Here is a 26,863-nt window from a genome sequence, read left to right as displayed (position 1 = left end):
AGCTAATCTACTACATTGTGTACTGTTATAAAGTTTTTTTTCTACTGTTTCACTTCATTTCTGTACCATTTTATATTGTTTTTAACTGGGTTTTCTTTGCTAGACAGTGTTTCATTACTGTAATTGCATTTTTATTTAAATACTTAACTGTAAACTGCTTTTTCATACTGATGGTTGTATTTTCTGTTCATGAGTGCTCTATCTGTGCTTTTCTGTGAGGTTTCTGTGTTCTAGTCAGGTAGCATAGTCTGGATACAGGCCTGCTGTATCTAGGCCTGGTTGTTTTGCTTGTTGAGTTTCCTGTGTTTCTGGCAGCCATCTTATGCTGGTAAGGGCTTGTCTTCTCTGTTAGTGAGAGAAACAGGGCTGCCTGTCTAGCATGAGTGATTGAAAGTGCAGAGGCTAGCAGGATTGGGTAGTAATTCGAGCTTCTAGATTCTTCCATCTTTTCTGGTATCTAAACCCTGTGTTTGCAGGGTGTTGCACTTGTTTGCGCATTGTACACTGCCACTGTGCTGTTTTAACCATTGCAAGGTATCTCAGTTGCATTTTTTCCCTTACCAACACTCCTGTGTAACTGATGCCCTCCCTTGCAACAACTGTGTTGATTTTATCCAGCCCTACTCACACCTATAGTACTCTATTCTGATAGTACCCACACTACCATCCTTGACCTCTCTTCTACAGATTCTGACAACCATGGATGGGAAATTTCCTGTGGCTTCTGGTTGATATGGGCATTCTGACACAGTGTAGCAACTGCCTCATGTACATGGACAAACCTCTTCTTATACCACCTAGGAACACAATATGTGAGAGATGCAATTACATTACGAACCTAGAATCCTTGCTGTCTCAATCACAAGCCAGTACATCTAGCACTGAGAAGGTAGTCTGCACAAACACCAAAACTCTAACACCACCCACACCTGTACAGTACATTCCTACGTATGTGGAAGTTCTTAACAAAAACACACCTAAACAAAACAGACCTCCGTGGCAAAAGTGCACATGCACATCACAACCCACCGTACCCAGTACCACACATAGTATACATGCCTGTGTCTCACAGCCTCTAAGGCCTAGCCACAAACCCAACATACTAGTCATAGGAGACTCTATTGTGAGACACACAGCTGTTCCCCTCACCAGGCTAGACAAGGAGAATGTCACAGTAAGTTGCTTGTCAAGTGCTAGAATACACCATATCACTTGCACTCAAGTCTCAACAGGTACTGTTGTGACTCTGTCATAGTTTATGTTGGCGGAAATGACCTCTCTGGACTATATGAAGAGAGACATGATTGAGCTCACTGAATATGTGTCCCAGGCAGGTATGGCCCTAGGCTTAAGCAGCATCCTACAGTCACCCAGAATGATTCCTTAATACAAACAGAAAATTATTGACTTTAACAATTGGCTTAGTTTCTGGTGTCATTCCAAGGGGATCCAGTACCTGACAGCCTGGGAGGACATGATTGACAGACCACGATGGTTTGCCAGAGATGGCCTTCATCTGTCTCCCCTGGGCTTCGAGCTTCTGGCAAAGGCCCTTGCCTCCCTCATAGTGCCTTTTTAGGCAATGTCACGAGGACAAAATTACTAACGTGAAAAATTCTTCTAAATGAAATTTAAAGGTCATGCTGTTAAACGCTATGAGCCTTAACATGAAACTGCACTCATTGCAAGCATTCCTAACCCTGGAACATGCTGACATTTGTGCAGTCACTGAAACCCGGTTCAAAGCTGCGGAGAGCATCCCAGCCTTACCAGGTTACTTGTTCTACCATACTTTCAGACCCCAAACAGAGGGCTACAAAGCCAAAGGAGGTGGAGTTTCAATATTTCTCAAAGACATACACACCTCCAGGCTGGTCAAACAGTATGACGCACAGGAGACACTCCAGGTGTAGTTAACTGTTGACAAAACACCTATTCAAATCATAGCTAGCTACAGACCCCCCCCCCCCCACCCAGGGCCACTTCACCTCTCTAGACTTACTGGAATCCATCAGGATTCAACCCTCTACCCTGCTCCTGGGTGACTTTAACTACCCAACCATAGTGTGGAAGACCTATTCTAGCCCAAACATGAACGCACAGAGATTCTGCGACTTCATCAATGCCAATGCATTGGATCAGCAATCAATTTCAAAGTCACCATCTCCCCTGACCCCCCCCCCCCCTTGCCAGAGTTGAACAAGAAAACTTTTCCAAAGCTGACTACAACCTCCTGAGAGCAGGTATAAGTAGCTTTACAGCCACCATCTCATCAGCTGGAACAAGCACTAATGTCCAAGCCTACACCAAAAAACTATATGAGCACCTATATAGATGCATGAATTCAGCAATACCTGACAGGATCAAATCATCTTCCTCAAGGAAGAGTAAACCTGTCTGGTGGACAGCAAGCAATAAACAGACTCTATAATAAAAGGGAAAAAAATGCTGTCCAGGACCAAGAAGGAGCAGGTGCCAAGTTGGAAGCAATCTTTCCTTTGTCTGAACCAGCAAATAAGGTCACTGGTGAAATCCTCTAAGGCTAACTTCAAGACCAAATTGGCCACATCCACTAAGGACAATCACAAGGCCTTCTTCACATACTTCTGCAGTCTCAAAGGTAACTCTCAAATCTGCTCTGAATTGGTGGTCAAGAATACCACATACACAAATGCCATAGATATAGCCAACCAGCTGGCAGACAAGTTCAGTGAAAACTTCACCCCCTGTCCCCCATCAGTAAACCAGGACATCCACAACATCAGCTCCACCCCATCACCATAGAGCAGGTCATTAATGCCTTCTCAAAGGCAAAAAATACAGCCTCCATGGGACCTGACAACATCCCTGGCTGTGTTCTACATGAACTCAGGCAAGAGCTCTCAGCACCACTAGGCACCCTATTTAACCAAAGCCTGTGTACCGGCTTTGTCCCAGCTGAATGGAGGACAGCCACTGTCATCCCTCTACACAAGGGTATAGCATCCATTGACCCAGGCAATTATAGGCCCATCAGCCTAACTAGCCAGATCTGCAAGGCCATGGAATGCAATGTTATGGACCATGTAAACTAAGACACTGAGAACCTCCAAATGTTTGATCCCACACAGTTTGGTTTTGCCAAAGGGAGATCATGCCTGTTAAACTTGTCCACCTTGTTTGAAATAGTCACCAAAGCCATGGGTGAGAGGAAGACAGTGCACATCACCTACCTTGACCTAGCCAAAGCCTTCAACACTATTCCCCACTCAGGTATAATAGAGAAATTCTCCCAGTTAGGCATCAACCCTTATGTTACCAGATGGGTAGCTAACTGGTTCACTGATAGAACCCACTCAGTCAAAATAGGGGAAGCCACCTCTAGTAGTAGACCCGTAACAAGGGACGTATCCCAAGGATTGGTCTTGGGGCCTCTACTGTTTGAGATATACTTTTCTGAGATGCAAGCCAAAACCAGTGGTCTGTGGCTGACCAAGTTTGCAGATGACTGCAAGCTGGGCACTGTCATAAATTCCCCTAGTGATGTCAGCATCCTCCATGAGGGTCTTTCTCAAACTTATGACTGGTGCCAGAAGCATGGCCTCAAACTGATTGCCAAGAAATGCATCATTATCCCCTTTGGGGAAAATGGCACCCCCATTAATTATTACATTAATAACAATGTACTAAGCAAGCAATCAGTCGTGAGGGACTTGGGCACACAGGTTGATAGCAACCTGACTTTTGATCATCACCACATTGCCTCCATTGTATGGAAGGCTTTCTACATGGCCCACCTCATAAGTAAGGGTATTTCAACCAGGAACAAGGAGGTCATAACACCCCTGCACTCCTCCCTTATCAGACCCATTATTGAGTACAATGCCCCCTTCAGCATGTACCTTGCCAAGCACACGCAGCAGTTGGTGATACCACAGAGGTTCCTGACCAGGAAAATCCAGGGTCTCAAACACCTATCCTATACAGATAGGCTAAAAGCCCTGTCCCTCTACTCAGTCTAGTACAGACTGCTCAGAGGTGACCTGTGTTTGGCATACAAGGCCATCTCAGACTCAGCCTTGATGGAGTTACTGCACATCCGTAAGTCAAACTCCACTCGTGCAACCCACACGCAAGACCACAACCTGGTCTGTGACTTTAATAGAACTTGTTGGCGGGATAGATTTGTGTCCCAACTCCCCCATTTATGGATAGACTCCCTCTCCATGTCAAGCAGAGTACTTTACTAGCCCTCTTTAAGAGGAACCTGGACAACTGGATGGGAAACAGAAAATATACTCCTGGGATCCCACCTGTGTCCCTGCTGGACAGGGAAAATAGGTGCTGACTTTGTGGGAACATGGGTGAAATTCTTGGCTAGGATTATAAGGGCCTCCAGGCCAACAGCCTAGTATCATCCTATGAGACTATGAACCTATATATTATACACCATATATCTTAATGGATTCTTCTACTGAAATGTAGAATACAACACCTTTTCAGACTTCTCAGATATTTTGCAGTCATGAATATAGTGGATTTCTGGAAGCACAATTTCCAGTTCTCAGACTAATATACATAAAGAGTGAAGTTTCCAGGCAGCTGCAGTGGTACCATTTCTCATATGAAAGATGAAACAACTTATTTTCAATCATCAGCGATGTCTCACATCATTCACTTTTGCCAGTATGCACCTTTTCCGTACATGGACACACTGTTTTTCATCTTCTAAGACCATGCATTTTTTTTTATTCAGTATGGCCTAAATAAAGAGATGGGCAGGGTCTGTATGTAGCCAGCTGCATTAGTGTTTACTTTAGAATGTTCAATGAATGCAAAATATCAGATCAGATTATGAACCTTCTAAACTCTCTTAAAGCTGTGCATAAGCATCCATGCAGCGAATGTTAAATCACCAACATGAAAAAATCATTATAAAGCAGCTTAGAAGCAAGGAAGCAATTATTAATAGAACTGGGTAGGGCGGTATGGGACACTACATGAACATCTCAGAAGTGCTGTGAGGTAATGCTGCAGACAGAGTTCCTTATTGAAACTAGAAGGCTTGGTATTGCCCAATGCCACCTACAGTGTAGGGTATCATTACACTTAGAAATGGGTTATGTGTATCATCACTTTGTATGTTTCAGTTATAAAATATTTAAATATTTTTTTTATATCTGATGTCAATCAGTTCTTAAACTGGTGATAATAATTCAGCTTGAAATCCCAGAAAAACTATTTAATGAAACTGATTAGTCACGCATGTTGATGGCCACATTGTCCCTTTAGAGGTAGATATTAATTTTGAATTATCCATTCTCTGACTAGTCACTTAATCCAGTTCAGGGACATGGGGGTGAAAGCCTATTGCAGAATTCATTAGGAACAAGACAGAGGAACTAATCCCGAATATGGCACCAGCACAAGCTAGGATGTCATATATAGCACTATGACAGCAGGTTAATATTCCTTTAAGGAACACTGCAAGTAAAAGGGGTAGAGACTCATGTGATCTGGAACTGTGAGGTCAGGCTTCAGGAAAGCATTCTGCACCAGTGGGACTGTTTATCCATGTAGAAACTGCATATTGTTTATATCAATATACAGATATATGTGTAGTACAGAAGTGACTTAAATATGTTAATTAGAATCAGCTGAGCTACAAGATATACTTTCTGAGTTTTAGTGGATGCACTGATCAAAATTTAAACTGCTGCCTGCTAGTGACTATCCCTAACTTACTGTAATGATGCCAGCTTTTTTGTTTGTTTTTATTTGACCACCTATGTTTATAGCTCTCAACCTTCCATCTATAAAATGAGGGACATTAGCCCTCATAATGGGGAAAGTACAGTTGTGTAAAATATTACCATAACAGTAGACACCCTTGCCTTCATCGGTGCAGTATTCCTTACTAATGGGATTCCCTGCTATGAAGCCCCCCGTCCGGCCAGTTTACAAAGGTTTACCAATGCTTTAAGGTACGCTGAACGTCACCTGCTTACTCCTTGCATAAGGTAGGGCATAAAGATGACATTCAGGCATACCAACCTCAGAACAGATTGCCATAGTAGGAACAGCAGTCCAAGGAAAACCAAGGAGAATCTGCAAAGCCAGGAAGAGAAAAAGACCAGAGGGATGGAGGGAGGGAGGGAGTGAATACTGCAGCAGTGAAGGAAGGTCATCTACCGTTATGGCAAGATTTTACACAACTGTACTATGTTCTTACATTCACCGTTGCAGTATTCCTTACTAATGGGAGAGCGCAAAAGCTCAAGAAGAAACCTGGGAAGAGGAAGCAGCAGAGCCCTCCAAGAAGCCATAAAGAATGCCAGCAGCAAAACCAGCTCTGGCTCTGGAGATACCATCCAACTGGTAATGTTTAGTAAAGGTATGCACAGATGTCCAGGTAGCAGGTTCAGGAATAGAATTAGCATCTAAGCCTTTGAAAAAAGCACCAGAAGAAGCCTCAGCTCTAGTGGAATATGCCTTTATAGAAGAAGGAAGGCTCTTTCCATGAAAAGTTTAACAAAATGAAATAGCCTTTGAAATCCAAGTGGAAATAGTTTGCTTGGAAACAGCCAAACCTAAAGACCTAGGATGAAAGGAAAACAAATAACTAATCAGACTTCCTGATAGCTTTAGTTTTATCCAAATAAAATCTGAGCTGTCTATGCACATCTAAGGTATGTAGCACTCTTTCACTGTCATATTGCGGAAAGGGAAAAAGCTAGGCAAATTAATAGACTGATTAAGTGACAACTCATTAACCACCTTTGGTATAAATGAAGGATTAGTAGGCAAGGACACCCTGTCCTCATGAAATATCAAAAAAAGGTGGACAAGCCATAAGGGCTTGCAACTCAGATACCTCTCTGGCAGAAGTAAGACCTAACAAAAGAACTGTCTTCCAAGAACAATATTGCAAGGAAGCTGAAACAGCAGGCTCAAAAGGAGCCTGAGTCAATTTTTCCAGAACAAAATTAAGATCCCAGGTTGGAGGAACAGGCTTCCTGGGAGGTCTAATATCAAGGATGCTTTTAAGAAACTGCTTAGCCTCAAATCTAGAAGTTAATGGGGGAGTTAAAGACAGACAAGCAGAAAGTGCTGATAAGTCGGCCTTAATAGAAAAATGGGCCAAACCAGCATTGAGCAACTCACATAAATAAGAAAGAACCAAAGGAACATCCACAGAATGTAGGTCCAGGTCATGAGAAAGACACCAAATAGAAAACCTCTTCCATTTAGATAAGTAGGATTTCCTAGTAGTAGGTTTCCTGGCCTCCTGCAGGACCTGCAGCACGTCTTCAGAAAAAAGGTCTATGAGGAATCAAAACCCTATTACACGCATTGTCAGTTGAAGCGTGGACAGGTGGGGATGGATGAGAGACCCCTCGTCTTGTGTGAGGAGATCCACCCTGTGAGGTAACTTGTGATGATTGCCCCTGGCGAGATGCAGAAGTAGAGGAAACCAGTGCTGTCATGGCCAAAAGGGAGTCACCAACAAGATTTAGGGAGCATCCCATTGAATCTTGAACAGGACTCTTGGAATGAGAGGAAAAGGAGGGAATGCATAAGGAAGCATCCCCTTTCAAGAAAATGAGAGGGCATCCACCTTCCAGACCAGAGGACCTGGGACTCTGGCACAAAACAGAGGAAGTTATCTGTTCAAAGGGGAGGCAAATAGATCTACTTGAGAAGTACCCCACTGGTGAACCATGTCCAGAAACACATCCCTGTAAAGCATTCATTCATGGGATTGAGTAAAGGACCTGCTCAGATTGTCTGCCGCAATGTTCTGATCTGAAGGAATGTAAACTGCCTGAGGAGTCACACGATATTGGATAGCCAGATCCAATATCAGAAATGCCAGCCAGCAAAGATGGTAGGATCTTGTACCCCATTTGTTGATATACCACATGACTGTGCTATTGTCCGTGAATACCTTGAGATGCCCTGCACAAACAGAGGATGAAAGGCCTAAAAAGCCAGCATAGGAGCCCTCATCTCTTTGATGCTGATGTGCTCCTTCTGCTGAAGAGGTGAACACACTCCCTGAACCTTCAGGGAACCAAATGTTACTCCCCATCCCACATCTGAAGTGTCTTTGAACAGATCCTGAGAGAGAAGCAGAGGTTGAAATGGGAGCCCTAGATTCAGAAACAACTGCTGAATCCACCACAGAAGTTCGACCTTGAGACACAGGAGAAGAGTAACAAGAAAGTCTACAGGATGCGCATGCTGAAGCCACACCAACTTCAGAAACCACTGGAACTTCCTCTTGTGGAGTCTGGCCAGAGGAAGCTTCAGAATAGTGGAAGCCATGAACCCCAGAGCTCTCAGAAACTCCCTGGCAGAAATGGAGACCAGGGGAAGAAGAGTTTGAAAGAAAGAAATTAGAGTTAATGTCTTTGGAGGAGGCAGGGATGCCAGGATTGGCACCGTTTGAAACCTGCAACCCAGAAAGACATGATCCTGAGAAGGAGTCAGAGAAGACTTGTTGAAGTTTGTTGTGAACCCCAGGCTCTGAAGAAGAAACATGGTAAAATGAAGATTTTGCAAAAGGACTTCTGGAGAAGACGCCTGAATCAACAGGTGGTCCAAATAAGGAAAGATTTGGATCCCTTGAAGCCTGCAAAAGGCAATCACAGCAATGAGGCTTTTGGTGAACACCCCTGAGGCAATAGAAAGGCCAAAGGGCAAAGCACAGAACTGAAAATGCCAGGAAGCAACACAGAAATACAAAAATCTCCTGGAAAAGGGGATGGATCCGAATATGGAGATAAGCATCATTGAGGTCCAGAGACACCAGAAAGGCCTAAGGGAGCAAGAGAGGAAAAAGGGACTGAGGGCACAACATCCGAAAGGAAGGTACTTTCAGAAAGGTGTTCAGATGGGAGAGGTCTAGAATAGGTCTCCAAGTACCGTCTTTTCTAGGCACTAGAAACATTCTTGAATAAAACCCTTTCCCCTTTTGGGACACAGGCACTTCTTGAATAGTACCCTGAAACAAGAGGTCCCGAAAAACCTTTGGGAAAAAAAGGAAGCTGTTCCCGAGGAGGCTGAGGAATGCCCATAAAAAGTGGACAGAAAATCCAGATCATGAAGTACCCTTGATGAATGATTGACAAAACTCAAGAATCCTGGGTGACCCATAGCCAAACAGGAAGAGAAAGAGAAAGGCAAAGAGACAGAGAAATGTGGCTGGGAATGGGTGGATAGTCAGACACTACCTGGTTTGTCAGGAAAGGAAGGCTTAAGAATCCCTGCAGTCTGAGTGGCCTTAGAAGGAGGAGTCCGTTTACAACAGTTTTTACCTTTAGAAGGAGGGCGAGACTGCCTACAAACAAAGCCTGACTTAGAAGGGTAGTTACATTGAAATTTAGACACAGGAGAAACAAAGCCTTCCCCTTTGAAGAGACTTAAATAAACCAGCTGCTTCTTCACCAAACAAAAGTATTATCCAGAGGAGCATCCAGCAACTTAGCCTTCATGCAAAGGTTGAAGTCGAAGCCATGAATATCTCCTCAGAACCAAACCAGAAGCAGCAAAAACAGAGATGGCACAGCACCCACCCTAACTGGTGAAGCACTATTCTCTTGCACCACAGCCAAATTATGGAACTCCCTCCCACCCACAATTACCTCCATACCATCATGCACCCACTTCAAAACTTTACTAAAAGCGCACCTAAAAACATGCTGGCTATGCCCTTGCAACTCCCACTCTATCACCCACCCCAACCAACCACTACCTATCTTTCCACTCCACTAACTACCTTGATTATAGCAAGCTCGGGTGCTCATAAGCCTAGTACTTATTATACAGCAGGAACTTCTTATTGTAACATTTGTTAATGTCTGTGATGTACTTCACAGATAAAGATTCTAGTTGTCTACTGAAGTACTGTGTTCTTCATCTGTAAATATGTTGTTAAGTAATTGATATGTTAAATTGTTAAACGCTATGTAATCCAATGTAACTACTGTCTCTTTATTTTAACTGTGGAGCTTTTCTCCCCGGCGGGCCTCCGCTGAAAATGGACCTACGTCCAGTCGGACACTCCCGGTCAACAAATATAAATAAATAAATAAATATTAACAGCCTTCTAGCAACTTCAGCTGGGAAGGTCATAGGATAGTTAGATGCTGAGTTTTACTTATATAAAAAAGATATTTTAATGAATTAATATGTTTATTTTCCAAGGATATCGGTTAAAAAAAATTCTTAACACTGCATATGTGACAGAACCTTTCAGTGTAGAACTTCGAGAAACATGATTTTTAAGACCCCAAATGAGAAACGTTCCTCGTAATGAAGTACACTTGAGAGACATGCCAATGCTGTAGCAGTATTTTATGTCCTTTTTATGAAGCCTGTTAATGCTGCATTTACTAACATTAAGGGTAATGTTATTACTAGTACTGCGCCAGGTGGTGAGGTGTGGCTACGATCTACTTTTAGTAAAAGTAATATCTGGTACTTTTGTATGCAGTTTGCTATGTATTAATCCTTGTTGCGATAACCCTTCCTCCAAAACTGCTCTGAACTAACTGTGCCGTATGTTTACTCAAATAGTGCACGTCTGTTGAGTTCTAAATCACGTCATGCAATCTAGCTAGAAATTTCTCGATCCAGGTTTTGTACAAATGTTTTAAAATTCGAGATGGCGTGACCTTTTTACTCAAGTTTTGACCAGTGTCTAATGGCTTACAACGTTCTTTTTCAATTTATAAATCTCTCAGAAATTGAGGTAGACCAATATATGGATATCAACACTTGACAGTAATTTGACTTCGCGTTGAACCTTTTTGTCTGTAGCTGTGACCGGTAGTTATAATTTTCATGATGGCTGCCTCCTTCGTAAATATGACTTCTGGAGTGTTAAACAAGTCAAATAATTATTTGATTGGAATTGGCCGCTATTCTTTAAATTATTTTATAAAAACTCCTGCTTACTCAACAGCTCTTTCTGTAAATGCTGCAAGCAACAAGCCAGGTAATATGGGATACCTTGTTTATCTTGTATCTTTTCCTTGTATACTTAGTGTAAGTTGAAATACTGTCAACATGATAAATGATGTGCCCGCTGTTTGTAATGGAGTGAATAAAAGCACGATCTTTTAAAAACGCTCCTTATGAAAGTGTAGATAAGTTATGGACAAGTTATACCGCTGCAGCCTCGTAAAAGTGACTTGCAGCTCTGTCTATAATAAGCTTTAGTGCTTTTCCTTTCCCAGAAGGCTTAGAACATTTTATGTGTTTAGTGGACTCTGTTGTGATGCTTAGAGTTACCACATGTCCCTCTGTACCCAGGAGACAGTCCCTTTTTGGATAGTTGTGTCCTGTGGAAAAAAATGTGAGAAGTGGCAAATGTTCAGAATTTTTGGACAAATAGTATTTCCTAAGTTACCTTTAATAGTTGCATAAAACAATTGTTTTGTATCTGAAACAAGTAAATGTTAATTAAACCAGCATAAGCAGGTCAAATGCTAAAAGAATGAATATATATATATATATATATATATATATAATTTTTTTTTTTTTTTTTTTTTTTTTTTTTTTTTTTTTTAAATAACACCTTAAGTTTATTCCTTTGCACTGACTGTGGGTGTGGTTTGTGCTGCAAAATCTCACGTTCTACAAAAAATGTTCTACTTTGGGCATTTGAAAAAGTGGCAACCCTACTGATACTGCATCTTGATTCCTGTCTCGAAGAAAAGCAGTCTACCTCACCAGGTAATGTAAATATAAATATATGGATCTATGTCAAAATAATGAATTACCATAACGTCAAGTTGCAAAATATCAAGATGGAAACAATGAAAGCTTACAGTCAGGAACGTCTAGATCATTGTAAGTTTTCGCCACGAAAGGAGTCGGGTGGCCATTGTGGTGAACTTTGCCCTTTTCTCCACTGTAGTGCGATCATGAAATTGGTATATTTGGGTGGGTTTTATTTGCTTTGTTTTTTTTTTTTTTTTTTTTAAGTTTTGTTGGCCAATTATTTACTTACCCCAGGAAAACTTACAACTATCTGGACATTTGTGAATATAAACATTCGTCGTTTCGGTCTATGTGTTTTGCAACTCAACGTTATGGTAATTCTTTATTTTGACATAGATCCATATATATGTGTGCATATATATATATTTATACGTGTGTGTATAATTTGTTTCTTATTGTAGCAGTCACCGACTGTTTTTAATTGAATGAAATAATACATATTTTATTTTCTAAATACCCTACTAAGGTTGAGACAGTGAATGGGTGTTTAGCAGTGTAGAGCCATATTTTGTATTTCTTCTGTCTGTATTCCTGGAGTTTTGAATGTGTGTGTCTAGTGTTCAATGCCAGGTTGAAACTGTGAAGGAGCTTTTAGCAATGTCAAGCATACCTCTCAACTGCCCAGATTTTCACGTCATGTGTTTACCTGTTTCTCATAAAAGTTGTGGCTTTCTGGTAAATCACTTGAGGATTGAAGTCACTAAATAATGATATATGTCTGAGTTTCAGACTTTGTGTCCTTAAAATGCATGCTGACACAAATTCTGTTATTGTAGTTACTTTTTTAAGTTTAGGAAAGCAGTATTTTAAATCTGTCCCTGTTGTGGAGCCTTTGTCCTCTCCCCCAATTATTTTAGGCTTTGTCCAGATTTCTTGCGATAAGAAGTTGAGAGGTTTGATGTGGAGCTATATTTTGTATTTCTCATGTCTCTAGTATTGGAATTTTGAGAATTTTTGTGCGGAGTGTTCTATAGTGTATGACTAAATGCTGAGGAGGATTTTTTAGGAGGTCATTTTGCACACATTTGTTAGAAACTGATGTGTTTATTATATATTGGTTACTATGTTAGAACACTGATTACATCATGATCAATTGCAGGCCCAACCTGGGTTACTTTCAAAATCGTAACGACAAAGACGTAGCAATTATAACCAGCAGTGGAACACAAAGGTAATATAAAGTAGTCACAAATAATCCTTCCACCCCACATCAGACTTGCAGTTGTGGATGCACAACCTCCTGACCAAGCAGTATAATGCTTGTAGTGCAGAGCATGTCTGGCTGTTACTGTAGAGAGCCTAGGCCCTAGGCTGCCTTGACAGTGCTAACTATCCAACTGTAAATATGGTACAACCATTCTAAACCAAACTTATAGTTTTTGTTACAAAGTATAAAAAATTGGGATTGTCAGTATTGTTCCAACATTCAATGATGTATTTTATAATGGGCATTGTTGACAAAACATTCAAGAAAAAAACCCAAAACAAAATGATTTAAGTTACCTCTACATGAAACAAGACCTTTGGCTGGAATGCGAACTTTGCAAGCATACTGGCTCCTTGCTTCAAGAGGCATGTGTTATGTAACCACAATTGGCTGCAAAACACATGCCGTACTCTAGCAGTATTACATCCAAACACTTGGAAGTATGGCAGGTGATTCCCAACTTTAGTAAACACCTAGCAGGAGCCTCAAGTTATACACAGGTAAACACTGTGCCTATCTGTTACTCTGTGTGCAATTCTGTAACTTCATGAACTGAACATTTGAACCTTTTTTGCCAGTAAAAGTATCAGAAAATCGTCTGTTGTTGGATGACTTGAAGCACCTGATAGATGCCCAAGTGGGTGCCCAGGACAGCAAGAGTAGTGAGTTATAGTTCATCCTGGCAGTTTGTCAGGTCTCATTCCTTCTTAGAGCAGTGAATGAATATTCCCCAATTGAAATACTTTATTGGCAGTTAGTATGAATGCAAAAGTGCATGCTGTATTAGAACACACTCTTTTTTTTTTTTTTTTTTTTCTTCTGACATTGTATATTTATTTATTTATTTTAAACTCATCAGAGCTGCTCATTTCCCTTTTAAGGCAGTAGACAAATCTGCCTGTTTCTATTTCTGCAGAAATTGTAAAATCCAGGGGACAAAAGACTGACCAACTAGCAGCTAGGGAGTTGGTCCTGTGATTCAGTAACCATTTGGTCCAAAAAGGGTATATAAATATTTATCCTGTAGTATTCCTATGCTGTTATTACCGGAACATTATTTCTTTGTTGGCCTATTGATCTTCCACTTACACAAGGCATGTCTTCCGTGACACAAACTGTGTGTAATTGCAGATGTCCTGTCATTTAGAACTACGATGTGTTTCTGACCAACATTGCATAAAACAGGTTTGATCTGGTTGCACAATATATTCTCTTTGACTGGATCAAATTTTCAGTATAATTTGTTTAGAACCATTCCATTTATTATTTTCTCCTTTGTGCATGCCGCTGTGGTGCAGCAGTAGGGTTGTTGCTTCACAGCAAGAGGTTCTCCCATTCGATTCTTGGCTAGAGTGCGGGGAGTGCCTTCTGTGTGGAGTCTACATGTCCTCCCCGCAGTTGGGCGGGCGTTCGAAAGACATGCTTAAATGGGCGTGCCTTCGTTGAAGGTTGAACGTCTAGCTGGCACCTCTGCGTTCGTGAAAATCTACTGCCAATCATTAGTGGACCGGAGTTCGACTGTGGCGACCCCTAACTGGAAAAAGCCGAAAGACGTCAAACACCTCGTCACTCTTCACCACTTGTAAAGAATAAAGAAAATCCGTTGCTGCACCATAAAGGGCTGTCCTCCAGGCATAAAAAACCAAACAAAGTCTGCCACCAGGGACCCAGCAATAAAAGTCCAACCACTGGATAATTCCAATTGTATTTAATACGACAAAAATCTCAAAGACCACGAACTGCCACAAACAAAGTTAAAACAGGTGATTGTCACCTGTTTTAACTTTGTTTGTGGCAGTTCGTGGTCTTTGAGATTTTTGTCGTATTAAATACAATTGGAATTATCCAGTGGTTGGACTTTTATTGCTGGGTCCCTGGTGGCAGACTTTGTTTGGTTTTTTATGCCTGGAGAAAAGCCGAAAGACAACAACATTTTCTCCTTTGTGCATTTTATGATCTCCTTAAATTGTTTAAACTCTGAAAAATCAAATGCATATAAGACAGACACATTAAAAGATGGAGAAATCCATAAGCATTAGGTGAAATGAATTGAGTGGTAACAAAAGTCCTGTGAAAAAAAGTCTACATAATTGCTCAGTGAGGCAAATGATTAGTAGTATGAAGGACTTGCAACATGATCTGTAATTGAGGAGTTATGAGTATCCATTCACTGATCATTCTTGTACTTTAAAATCCTGGAGGTGGTTAGCTGAGTTTACTAGCACTTTGTTATTGAATATCAGTAGCGTAATAAATGCAGGTATGCATTGGTTTGATGCTGTTTGGGTAAATTTTGTTGCATTCATGTTCAGGTCTTGTCCTTTTAGTGTAATATGTAACCAGTGATCATTTTTCAGTTTATATTAAATTAATATATCACTGGAACACAACCACATAAAACTAAAAAACTGTAACAATGGAAAGGCGATTGGAACATACCAGCCGCAATAATTGAGCACTTTCATTCCTTATTTATTCCAGTGGAACATTTTCATAAAATTGTTTTTTTTTTTAAATGACATGTATAAATACCAAGACATAACCAATCACAATTAAAACATAACATCAAACATCACTTCCTTAACAACACCATTTTAATATACATTTAATGTTTAGGCTATCATTTAACCCAGGAAGTGTGTCTACATTTAAAGTCAACTGTCATCCAAGTTCTTTATATGCCAAACAAGTGTTCCTATCTCTAAAAAAATCTGATTCTTGCTCAAAAACTAAAAATTAAAATCCTGTAAATTTTTTTCGTAAAATACTGTATTTAGCAATTTTTACCTAAAGTACTATGTTTAGCTAGAGTGTTTTTGACATCAGTATTTTTATAGCGGCTTTGTGTTCTCTTATCCATTGCATTATTCTTCTAGTGGTTTTTACAGACTAAAAACTTTGGCAAGCATTACAGACTCCTAAATATACTACAGCTTTAGACTGGCAGTTCAAAAACATAATCATTCTTGTATTACAATTATGATGAATAAGCAAAACATTCTTGACAACATAAAATGTCATTACAAAACCTACATCTGCCACACTTGTGCATGCCTTTATGATTTGATGCACAGAAACTGTTTTGATTTTCTCCCTCTTCAAAAAATTAAGTGATTTAGTAGTTCTTTTGTAACAAAATTCAGGTTTGTCGCCCACTATTTTCAAAAGTTCACTCTTGCCTTGTATAATGCACCGATTGCTGTTGGTATTGGAACAAATCTCTTTCACATCAAGCTAATAGGGATGGGGAACCTAAGTTCAACATATTGGTCTCCAGTCTTTTCTTTAAAAGTAAAACCCATGTTTAATATATACTGGTATTTGTTTTTTCTTAGAACAATAACTTATTTTTGAATCTTCTCTATAAATGTTTCAGGATGTCCATCCAGAAACAGCTGTGTAAGGGATGCACATTCATTAATGAACAGCTTGTTGTCACTTACAATTCTTGACAATCCAATGAATTGTCCCTTCACTATATTAATTTTCATGAAAGTGGAATGTTGGCTATGATACTCTAAATAGTTGTTTCTGAAAATATTTTTCCTGAAGATGTTGGAAACAAAAGCTAGTGCCATTTCATCTAACCTGAGGTCAATATCCAAAAACTGTGTCTGTAGCCCACTGTTGGAAAATGTAAAATTAAGAAAACCTATACTGTTGTATACTGTTTTTATTTTTATTTATTTATTTATTTAACATTTGTTGACCGGGAAATTCTGTCAAAAAACATTTGTAATTCATTAGGGGATCCTTGCCAAATTAGAAAATATATAATCAGTAAAGCATTTTTACAAACAAATTTTGGTAAACCCTTTAAGTTTTTTTAAAGTTTCTACCTCCCACATGCTTAGAACCAAATTAGCATACACCGGGCTTAATTTGACTCCCATGGCAATGCCACTGTTTTGATGGTATATAGTGTGATTAAAAAACAAACAAAATGTGTCTAACACTAAATCTATAAAAGTACAAATTCTGCCTATTTTGGAGGAATACAAAGTAGTAAAATTACATCATTTTACTAATTCCAAACCATCTTCATGAGGAATGCTGGTGTACAATGCCACCAAATCTAGTGTTACTAACAATTTGTCATATAAAGTGATTTCATATTTACTTCATGCGTTCAAATAAATCCCTGAATCTTTAGAACAAATTTGTTTTTGAACTAAGGGGTTCATTTGCTTATCAACAAATTCTGATATAAATTCTGTCTTGTTTCTCCTATGAGAAATAATATGATGAAAGGGTGGATCACTTTCATCTTTGTGAAGCTTGGGAATGCCGAACAGCTTCCCTAAACTGGGATTATTAACATTTCTGAAATTATATTCTTCTGCAGCAATGGCACCTTGATGTAACCATTCAAAAAGACGTAAATCTATTCACTAAAATCTTTCAGGAACTTTCTTAGTAATAATTTTGTAACATTTGTCATTCAACAACGCTTCCTTTATTTTTTGAACATATAATTCCTGATTCATCAAAAGTACCCCAGTACCCTTATCCACTTTCATAAGTCTGCTCTTTCTATTATCTCTTTATGAGTTAAAGGAAAACTCTTAACTCGACTCTTGGGTTGCTTTTTTCCCTACAGTATGATTCCAGTACTATGTAGGTACCTGAAACCTGCTAGTAATTTATAAAACTTTCATATCCTCATTTTGGTATAAAAGAAGGAAGGGAAAGACCACCCACTTTTATTTAAGCTTAACTTCTCACATGAGCTGCAGAGGAATTTGTCCACACTTGGTGACATACCACAGACATACAGAAATTTGTAGCCAGGAGCTCAGGGTACTATACACAAGACGAGAGGTGTGAAACTGTTTTCCATTTATTTTATTGCAAGAGAGGTTGAGAACTTACACTGATTCACAGCTACGTCTAATGTAACTGTGCCTTTCAGAGCAATTAAATCGGTCAGTGGTTCAAAGGCAGTTGTCACCTCTTTTGACACATTTACGTAAGCAGCATCACTATATTGAAATGCTAAGCTTTAAACTTTAAATGTTTGTTGTTTATACTATACATTTTAAGATGACTTGAATGTAGTGTGAAATATTTCTCTGACATTTAGAGAAAAGTCAGAAAATATTTTTTCTTGTAAAGTACATAGCCGGCCTTAGGCATAAGTCAGTTAGGCAGCCACCTAGGGCACTGCATTAGTAGGGGCGCTTTTCCAGTAATCTGGATGATGTAGGTAGACCAGGGTGGGGGCGCTGTGGAGCCCTTTTGCTTAGGGCACCAGTTAACCAAAGGCCAGCCCTGGTAAAGTATCAGCACATTTACCAAATTGTACGGGGAGGGGCTGTCAATTCATCTTGGACTACAAAAAGATAGTATGAGCAAAGGCTGCAATTTAGTAACTATTTTGATTGCAGTTGTAAAATTCCTTAGTATACTGTAAAACAAGCCCTGAGACACACACAAATGAGGGGCATTCAAGAAATAAAAGAAGCAGTCCTGTTGCAGAAAGTACATAAGATGACAGTGACTGACATTAATCCCATTATATGTCAGTGGCATGGGAGTACACCACTACTTCCTAAGTCTAGCAAGGCTCATATAAAGCAGACTTGAAATGGGTTATAGGAAAGAGGCTTGAAGAAAGATAACATCACGTTGATATGTCTCACTGATGGCCATTTTGCTGAAAGCATATTAAAATTCTGTAAGAATTGAGTGATTTTGAGAGGTTAAAATAACTCAGAAAACAGAGCTGGAGTGAAAAAATAGATTTATTTTTAGTTTTAATGTGGAGTTTTCCTTTAAGGGTTTGTCTTTCCAAGGGTGAAAGATTATACCATGTTTCCTTTTTTGGGGTGTGCTAACAATTATATAATGCCACTATCACATTTTTACGACTGCATTAAATATATTATTCAAAACAGGATTAAGTAAAATTCTTCTCTTAAGTATGTGTTCAATAATAACTTTAAGTGAAGAAACATCATGCATAATGTATTTTAAGTTTAGCTTCCTGTCAAATAATCTCAAACCAAGAAAAACATCTGTGAGTTTAGCTTGCTTTGTGGGAATGAAAGAAAATCCTTTTGAAAGTATACTTAAATAAGACTCGGATAAATCTTGATGTGAAGATAAATTAAATACCGTTGCTACTCTCTTTGATATTGGTTATCTGCGATGTCATCCCCTGCTCCCTCCTCTTCCTCTTGTTTGGCATCTGCTGCTTGGATGTCTGATTTATTTCTTCTGTTTTCTCCTGAAAATAAAAAAAAAGTCCTCTTGTTGTTTGAGTCGCAATAGGAGTGCTGTTAGGTTCAATGACTGTATTAGGGCTGGCCTGTGTTAAAGTGTTAGAATCTGATGAATGGCTGTCAGCGACATCTACTGGGTTGCTGTTTAATGAAGGAAACACATCAAGAGATGATACATTGTAACCAACTGTTGTAGCAATATTGTTATTGGGCCTGCTTTGAATGTTTGATTTCTGATGATTTGAGCTTCTAACACCTTATATTATATACACTGTTTTATTTTTATATTGACTCATATCTCTAAAAACTTTTTTCTTTTTCTTAGCTACAATGGTAGAAACATGTCTTGAAAGTCTTCCACTGATGCCATCCCATAAATGTTAATTTGAAAAAAAGAGAGATGTTATAATATACTGTCATTGAGTGTTCTAATGTCTCTATTCAAATTATCTAATTTAGCTTGATTGAACTCTAACAATACTTTCATCATTTTTAACCCGCTTCATTATAAATCTGGCAAATACAGTTAAAGTGCCCATTCTCTTCTGAAACTTGTAAGTTCTCAGTCCCGTCAGCAATTTGTAAGTTCTCAATACTGTCAGCAGTATCTTGTTGTGAATACAGTTAGTTAAATAATGGATATCATATTCAGTGTCTCTATACACAAATATGCCTTTCACATCTAAAAATCATAGGCTTTACAGTTCCATAGACTTAGAGTCCCATACCGAAGATTCCTGATCTTCTACAGTTCAGATTGATGTATCATAACTGCTGTGCATAGGAAAATTAATATCAGCGAAAGCATTATTTAAACAGACTGCCAGAGCAGAATAAAAAAAAATCTAACATATTTCATTCGACAAGTTTATTAATTTATATATTCATTCCAGTTGTTTATGAGGATAGTCCAACTGAACATACAAAGTACTCCTTTTCAGCAGAGGCTCAGGGAGAAAAGTTCTGAAAATACAAACAAAGATGTTGACAGCTTAACAGTGTAATATAGACTAAATACATAGCAAGACATTGTCAAATTAGCCAATCATTGTAACATATATTGTAAGATCAGTCATATCCATTAGTAATACAAACGGTATACATAGTTAAATCAAAGTAAGTGAATTCTCATTGTATTTAACATGTTCGAGTATTCTTAATAATTTTAGTAATTATTTTTCATTATTATATATAAAGCAAAACCGATCTGAGGGAAGATGAAATAGTGATAGAGTAGAGGTACTTAAGATGTTAAGTGGTGAACGGAGAAAGGTGGAGTACATTGTTTTGCATGAGGAGAGGGTGGTGAGAGAAAAAAGATAGGGGTAGTAGACTGAAATTCGATGTGTGGAGGCAGCAGTAGACTATGGAAGACAAAATTGCTGTTAATATGGAAAGTAAACTGAGATAAGAGGAATTGTATAATAGGATGGAGGAAAGTTTCTTGATTTGAGATGTTTGTTTTTCGTTTTGATGAAAGATACTTGTTTATGTGGGAGTAGAGCATGGGCACAGCTATGTGTCAGAGAGGTGTTGTTTCTGGAGAGTTTTAAAGGAATTTGCTTTTTCAGTTTGTCTAATAGCTAGGGGAATGGAGTTCTAAACTTTTGAAATGTGTGAGGAGTACAGGGAATCTCCTGCAGAGTTTTTCAGTTTGGTTATGCTAACAGCAGTTTGTCCAAGGATCACAGTAATATAGTAGGTTGAATAGGTGTAGGATGTTATTTAGGCTTGGCCATTTCTTAGGTTGATATTTTAAGACCATGGTGTGAGTGAATTAAGGTATGGCTCAATTCTAGCCATTGAAGGTTTTTTATAGTTATGCAGTTATAGATCCTGTACTTGTGACTGGCTTCAACATTGCTATTTTGTTATAGCAATGCTCAAGTGCAGAGACTGAGGTAGATTGCAGGTTAATGAGTATAGAGGCTGCATAGGAGAGTAGGGAGTAGGTAGGTGAATGTTATGGTTGTTTTGGCTTTGTCTGTAAGTTGTAGATTTGCCCTGTAGAAGGAGTGTAGCTTTTGATTTGTTTTCTTTATTTCCTGTGGTAATTAAATTTTATATTTTCATCAGTGATTCAGTGATAATGCCTCATAGTTTGGTGTGGGTCAGTGTCCAACTGAATGAAACATTAGTGAAGTTAAGTTTTTGGGCTGCTAGTGGTTTAGGGATGAATACAGTCAGCTTAGTTTTTGTTTTTTTGAGTGAGGAGGGTTAATAGCAGTTGTCAGCCAGATAGCCATGCCTCAAAGAAGATAGGGCTTCCTGAGTAAGTAGTTTCAGCTTGTTCAGGATTTTGGCAGGGCATATAAGCCCAGAGTCATCTGCAGACTGTATAATAGAAGTATGTTTGGTTGCAGTGTGCATGTAATTTGTAAAGATGTTGAATAGCACAGGCTCAAAACTGAGCCTTAGGGAATTCCAACAGTTACATTTAGGAAATTAATTTTATTTAATTTATTTAACATTTGTTTACCGGAACGTCCGACTTGGAACAAAGCCAATTTTCAGGGGAGTCCCAGGGAGAAATGCTCCAGACGCATGCCTTTGTAACATGGGAGGAAACAGGAGCACCTGGAGGAAACCCACACGGAGGCAGGGAGGACATGCAGACTCCGCACAGAAGGCACCCCAGCTGAGATGGGAAGAATTCCGTTTGCCATTTGCCTGCCTGCATTATAGTTAGTTTCTGAACCAAGCAATGGTGCAAGTCTGAGTGCAGATAGTTTAGCTAAAAGTTTGGTATGGGAGACCGTGTAGAACACCTTCAACAAGTCTAGCAAAATCACTGAAACAGAATTGTCACAATTCCTGCTCTGGTTTAATGGCGTGATGAATTTAAGATGGGCAGTTACTGTGGTATGACTAGGGTGAAAGTCTTATTTAGTTGGGAAGACTAAGTTAATGTCAGTTACATAACTAAGGATCTGAGTTTGCATACATTTTCATTAAATCTTTGATGGTAGATAAGATGGTTATATGCCTGTAATTGGAGATTGTCATTGGAACTGCCAACTTTATGCAGTGGTAAGATTTATAATTTTTCCACAGAGTGGGGATATGGCTTTCTTTAAGAAAGCATTCTATTAGAATAGAAATTGGGTATGCCAAGGCTTCAACTCCAGTTCTGATGGTAAGTTGTCTGGAGCCGGAGTGGTGGGTTTTAATTTTGGAGTATTTTCTTGATTGTTGAAGTGAGAACAGGCTGGATTGAGAAATGTTTTTGTCTGTTGGAGGGAGGGTATGACCATTTGGGGTAGAAGTGGTAATACATGAGGGTACAGTTTAAATAAAGTGTTATTGAATTGATTAGTGATTCTGGTGTTATGGTCATTTAGGGTGGGTTAGTTTGTGTGGTTTGACCAGGGTTTAGTAAGAGGTTTATTGCTGACCAAAGGGCTTTGGGATTGATCTGGTTTTCTGTTTGTAGTTTAGTGTGGAAAGTCTTTTTATCATATCTAATCCTATTTTGGTTATCTTGCTCAGTTGCATGTATAGCTGCTGACTGGCTATGGAATTGTTTTGTTTCCAATATTTCCATGTTTTGAAAAATTTTTTATTACTTTAATCTTTTTAGATGGCCATGGTACAGGCTTAGATTTTATTCTTTTTGTGCTCATGGAGTGTGGCTGTTTATGGTTAATGTTGTGTTGAAAATGGTGACTGCTTCATCAAAGTCATTTGTTTCTAGTGACTTCCAGTTGATAGATTTTAGTTCACAATTAAAGGAGTCCGAGTTGAAGGAGGAGAGGTTACATGCATAGTTGTACTGGTACTGTTTTTGTTTAGACTTGCACTTTCTTATGGTGAAAATAGGGTTATGGTCACTTAAAACTCAGAAGGGACCCTTGGATGAAACCAGTAACCAAAACACTGAAGACAAAAATCCAAAGCACTTAACAGCATAGCAGTCCCAAAAAAAAAAACGAAAACAGATGTAGGAGCAAGTAAATTTAATGCAAACCAGGATTAAGTGCTTTCGTAAAGAAGTTACTTAGTAACTTGTTTACAAAAGCACTTAATCCTGGCTTGCATTAAATTTATTTGCTCCTACATGTGTCTTCGTTTTTTTCTTTGGGACTGCTCTGCTGTTTGTGCTTTGGACCCTTGGAGGAAAGCTCCCTAAAACTGTGCATGAAAACCCATGCAGATGTGTAGGAATACATACTTTCCTTGATGATAATAGCATGCATAAGTTACACATAATAAAACAATATTCTAGAATGCACACCATTACATTATTTATTTAATTCATAAATCCAAAACAGAAGCAGTGTTATGGCAAGCATCAAAATGACACAAGCCATAACACTTGCAACACAACTGTGTTAGGATTTCTTTAGTCAATAGTAGACATGTAATAGATTATCTTGATGTTGCTGGTACACATTGAGTTTTCCCAGTCCTGTCTAGTAAAGAAGAAAACACATGATATAAGCTAAAAATGACTGACTGTGTGACATATACAAGATGGGTTTTTTTATGCAGCATTAGTTATAGTTTTGTTAAGAAATGATTGCAGTGTTTTTTTATTTTAATTTATTATGAAGATAGCTCCAAATTTGAGGGACAAGTATTAAAAAAGGCCCTCAAGACATACATAAGGGAATAGTGTGGGATGTCAAGGGATTTTACTTAGAAACATTTGTCCTCATGGTTTTGGGTAATGTTTTTATACTCAGAAGCTTGCTTAGAGACCTTTGTCAAGATCAATGAGTTTAGAGTGCAAATTTTTAGTTTTTCTGCATTTTACAGATTGTCAGCCTCCAGCAGATAATATGGAGCAGTGCACCTATGATGAACCTCCCTACTTTGTGTCATCTTGATGGCTATCTGCTAAAATTGTTTACTGATATATTTGCTGTGACTGGCAGAGAAGTTAAGGAAGAATGACATCATTTCTCAGAGTCTCTCTAAAGTCTTTTTTAAATATAGTCACTTGCATTTCATTGCACTTAAGTGGTTACTAATCCTTTGTTTAAACACATGCTTGGGAAAGCCCACATAGAAGGCACTGAGTTTGAATTGTGCCAGATAAACAATATCCATTGTGCTACATAGTAAAGATTTAACAGACAAACTTTTTTTTTTACATTAATTGTGCTAAATGTTAAAGTTCTGACTACATATTGACAAACTAGCAGTGCCCACAAGGGCTAAAACCCACTAAACTTTCTTTTGGTTGCTCAAGGAGGTCATCCTTTTTGTGCTCAGAAAAATGTTAGGGTTATACCCATTCTATGACTGAAACTGCTTCAAGATGCAAGTGGAACAAAAAAATGGATCAGTTAACAATACAGGCCATTGTTGACCAATGTCTGATCCTAAAGGTGTTTGTACTAAATGTAGTAAAGACCTTAAAGAATCATGTTTATACAGTACAGATTTGGTACTATAATATTTAAGTTCTGTTTAGTTGTGACATCTCATGAGATAATGTTCAAACCTATGTAACAGAATTCCTTGTATCACATATTATTTGGCCCTAATCAACAATGATTTTAGGTTTATTTTTAGTCATGAGTTTTGGATTACAACTGTCAAAACGAAGTTATGATTTTTTTTTTTTTTTTGAAAAAAGCTTTCCATACATAGTAGTGTTCAGTGATTCATCTAGAATCTTGGTAACTATCACATCCTGAGACCAAAGAACAGATTACAAACTGATAAAAAAACAGAGAGAACTGGGCTCAACACTCAGTGTACTAAATACACCACTTAATTAAAAAGAATAAAAATAAACACTTTTGTTTCAAACAACAAATACACAAGACTTCATCAGATATAATAACAACAAAGGGACCCTATTTAAACAATTACGAACAATAAATGCTTAAAAAAATTAAATAACCAACAGCATCTTAAAGTGACAGTGTGCATGTAAAAACCTGTTGTAAAATAATAAACATTTACATTAACCCAGACACTAGTTGTCAAGTAAAGACATAAAAACATAACTATCTAATTTGAGCATTAAACTTTAATAAGCATCCAGTGAATGCTAATTTGTTAAGGCTGGGCCAGCTTACTGCATTCAGGAATAAAATCCAGTAAAGTTCAGGTTTTTCCATATGTAATGACCTGCCCCCCCCCCCCTCTCACATTTTGTGCAACTTTTTCAGTAATAGTACATTTAAAATTCTACCCTGGATAGTCTAAAGTGTGTTTGAATAGGGCATTAGTTAATTTACACTTATTGGTCTTATAATTATGTTCATCTCTCAACCTACGTTCTATTTTTCCTATATGGAATGCAGAACAATCTTGGCAAAGTGCTGCATACATCATGCCTGCTGTATTACAATTATATTTGCCCTTAATTCAAAAAGAGTCTCCATTGATATCAAACAGTTCCCCTGTAAATATTAATTTACAAAAAGAACATCCATATTTAGCCATGAAAGCAGTGGTATTATTTTTGGAAAGAGTACGCTCAATGATATTCTTCAAATTAGGTACTTTCTTAAGTTTTTTCCCCCAATTTCTTTTTTTACTTTGCAGCTTTCACTCATGGTAGTCCACTTTTAAAAAATGTTTTTGACCAAATTACTGTAAATGGTAAAGGTGGTAATAATCATAGCCAAAAATTGTTGCCATTCTGACCAATCGAACAAACTGCTCAAATGGATCAGGCATGTCAGTATTCAAAGTTAATATAGGATAAAAAAAATCTACTACTTCTCTTAGAAATTGCTTCTGTCTTAAGGTTGTTTAAAAATTCACCAGGGTTAACAACCCCTCCTTAAAAACGTTTCTTTTAATAATTGACATTCTGCCAGAAAATCGTCAAAGACCGTTGACATGTGGGCTTCCCTGACTAGCTGCCCATTTACAACTGATTTTTTTTTTCTGAGAAAGGGGTGAGAACTAATAAAATGGAAAAACATATTGGAATAGGTAGGTTTCCTATATATTTTTAAAATGTACTGTTTGTTGACACTATCTTTCTCCAGCATTACATTTAGATAATTAATACTGGCTTCCCCTATCTCGAAAGAAAATTTAAAAAAATTGGTGGTATTATTAAGGTAATTCATGAATGCTAGAATGGTTTCTGCCACTTTTGTGTTGGTACATGAATAAACGAGTCTTTGTGGGTTCTGTTTAAGTAGCTTTATTCTGTACAAACATATCACTACAGAGGCTTATTGACTATGACTAAGTAATACACACATGGTACACTCTAATCTACATCCTCCCGATTTGAGAAATAGATCATGCAATTTGAGATGAGATTATTTAGCTTGCAGAAATCAGATAATCTAAAGATGTGCATTATACAATACCAAGTATACAGATGTATGCACTTAAGTCCATGTTGCTGTGCATTTCACACTAGGCTTAGAAACTCGTCCTTATCATGTGATATAAAATTGGGAATCAGATTTAGCAACTGCGGTAGTATCTTCAAAATGCTTGACATGTGGAATGTTCGAATTTCTCTCTGGAACAGAATCAGACTTTTGAACATATTCTAGTTTGGGAACAATGTCTGACTCATTCTTTGATTTAGAGTTTGCATCACGGACACAATGTTGTGATTGCAATGATGATGATTTTGGTACAAGAAGATGTCTGTGAATCCTGCTATACTCCACACCCTCAGAGCTTACCAAATAGGATCTCTGCTCGGCACAGATGCCTGTAATCTGTCCTATTC

At 38.4% G+C, this 26,863-nt stretch overlaps 1 protein-coding gene across 2 annotated transcripts in view; it reads left to right on the top strand.

Moving 5' to 3' along the window:
- The first annotated feature begins 10,595 nt into the window (after window positions 1–10,595).
- MRPS35 (mitochondrial ribosomal protein S35) overlaps window positions 10,596–26,863 on the top strand; it is a 556,289-nt gene continuing 540,021 nt past the window's right edge. The window contains exon 1 of one of the 2 annotated variants that reach the window (XM_044082717.1): window positions 10,596–10,981. In XM_044082717.1, the coding sequence (XP_043938652.1) occupies window positions 10,828–10,981 (154 nt within the window). In that variant the 5' untranslated portion in view covers window positions 10,596–10,827. The remainder of the gene's footprint in view (window positions 10,982–26,863) is intronic. The other variant, XM_044082715.1, reaches the window with a different exon arrangement.

The sequence above is a fragment of the Protopterus annectens genome, chromosome 9.part0 (genome assembly GCF_019279795.1).
Source record: "Protopterus annectens isolate FY-2018-M chromosome 9.part0, PAN1.0, whole genome shotgun sequence".
Classification (NCBI taxonomy): Eukaryota; Metazoa; Chordata; order Ceratodontiformes; family Protopteridae; genus Protopterus; species Protopterus annectens.
Note: the sequence above shows the minus strand (reverse complement) of the source record. Positions and strands in the feature narration are given on the sequence as shown.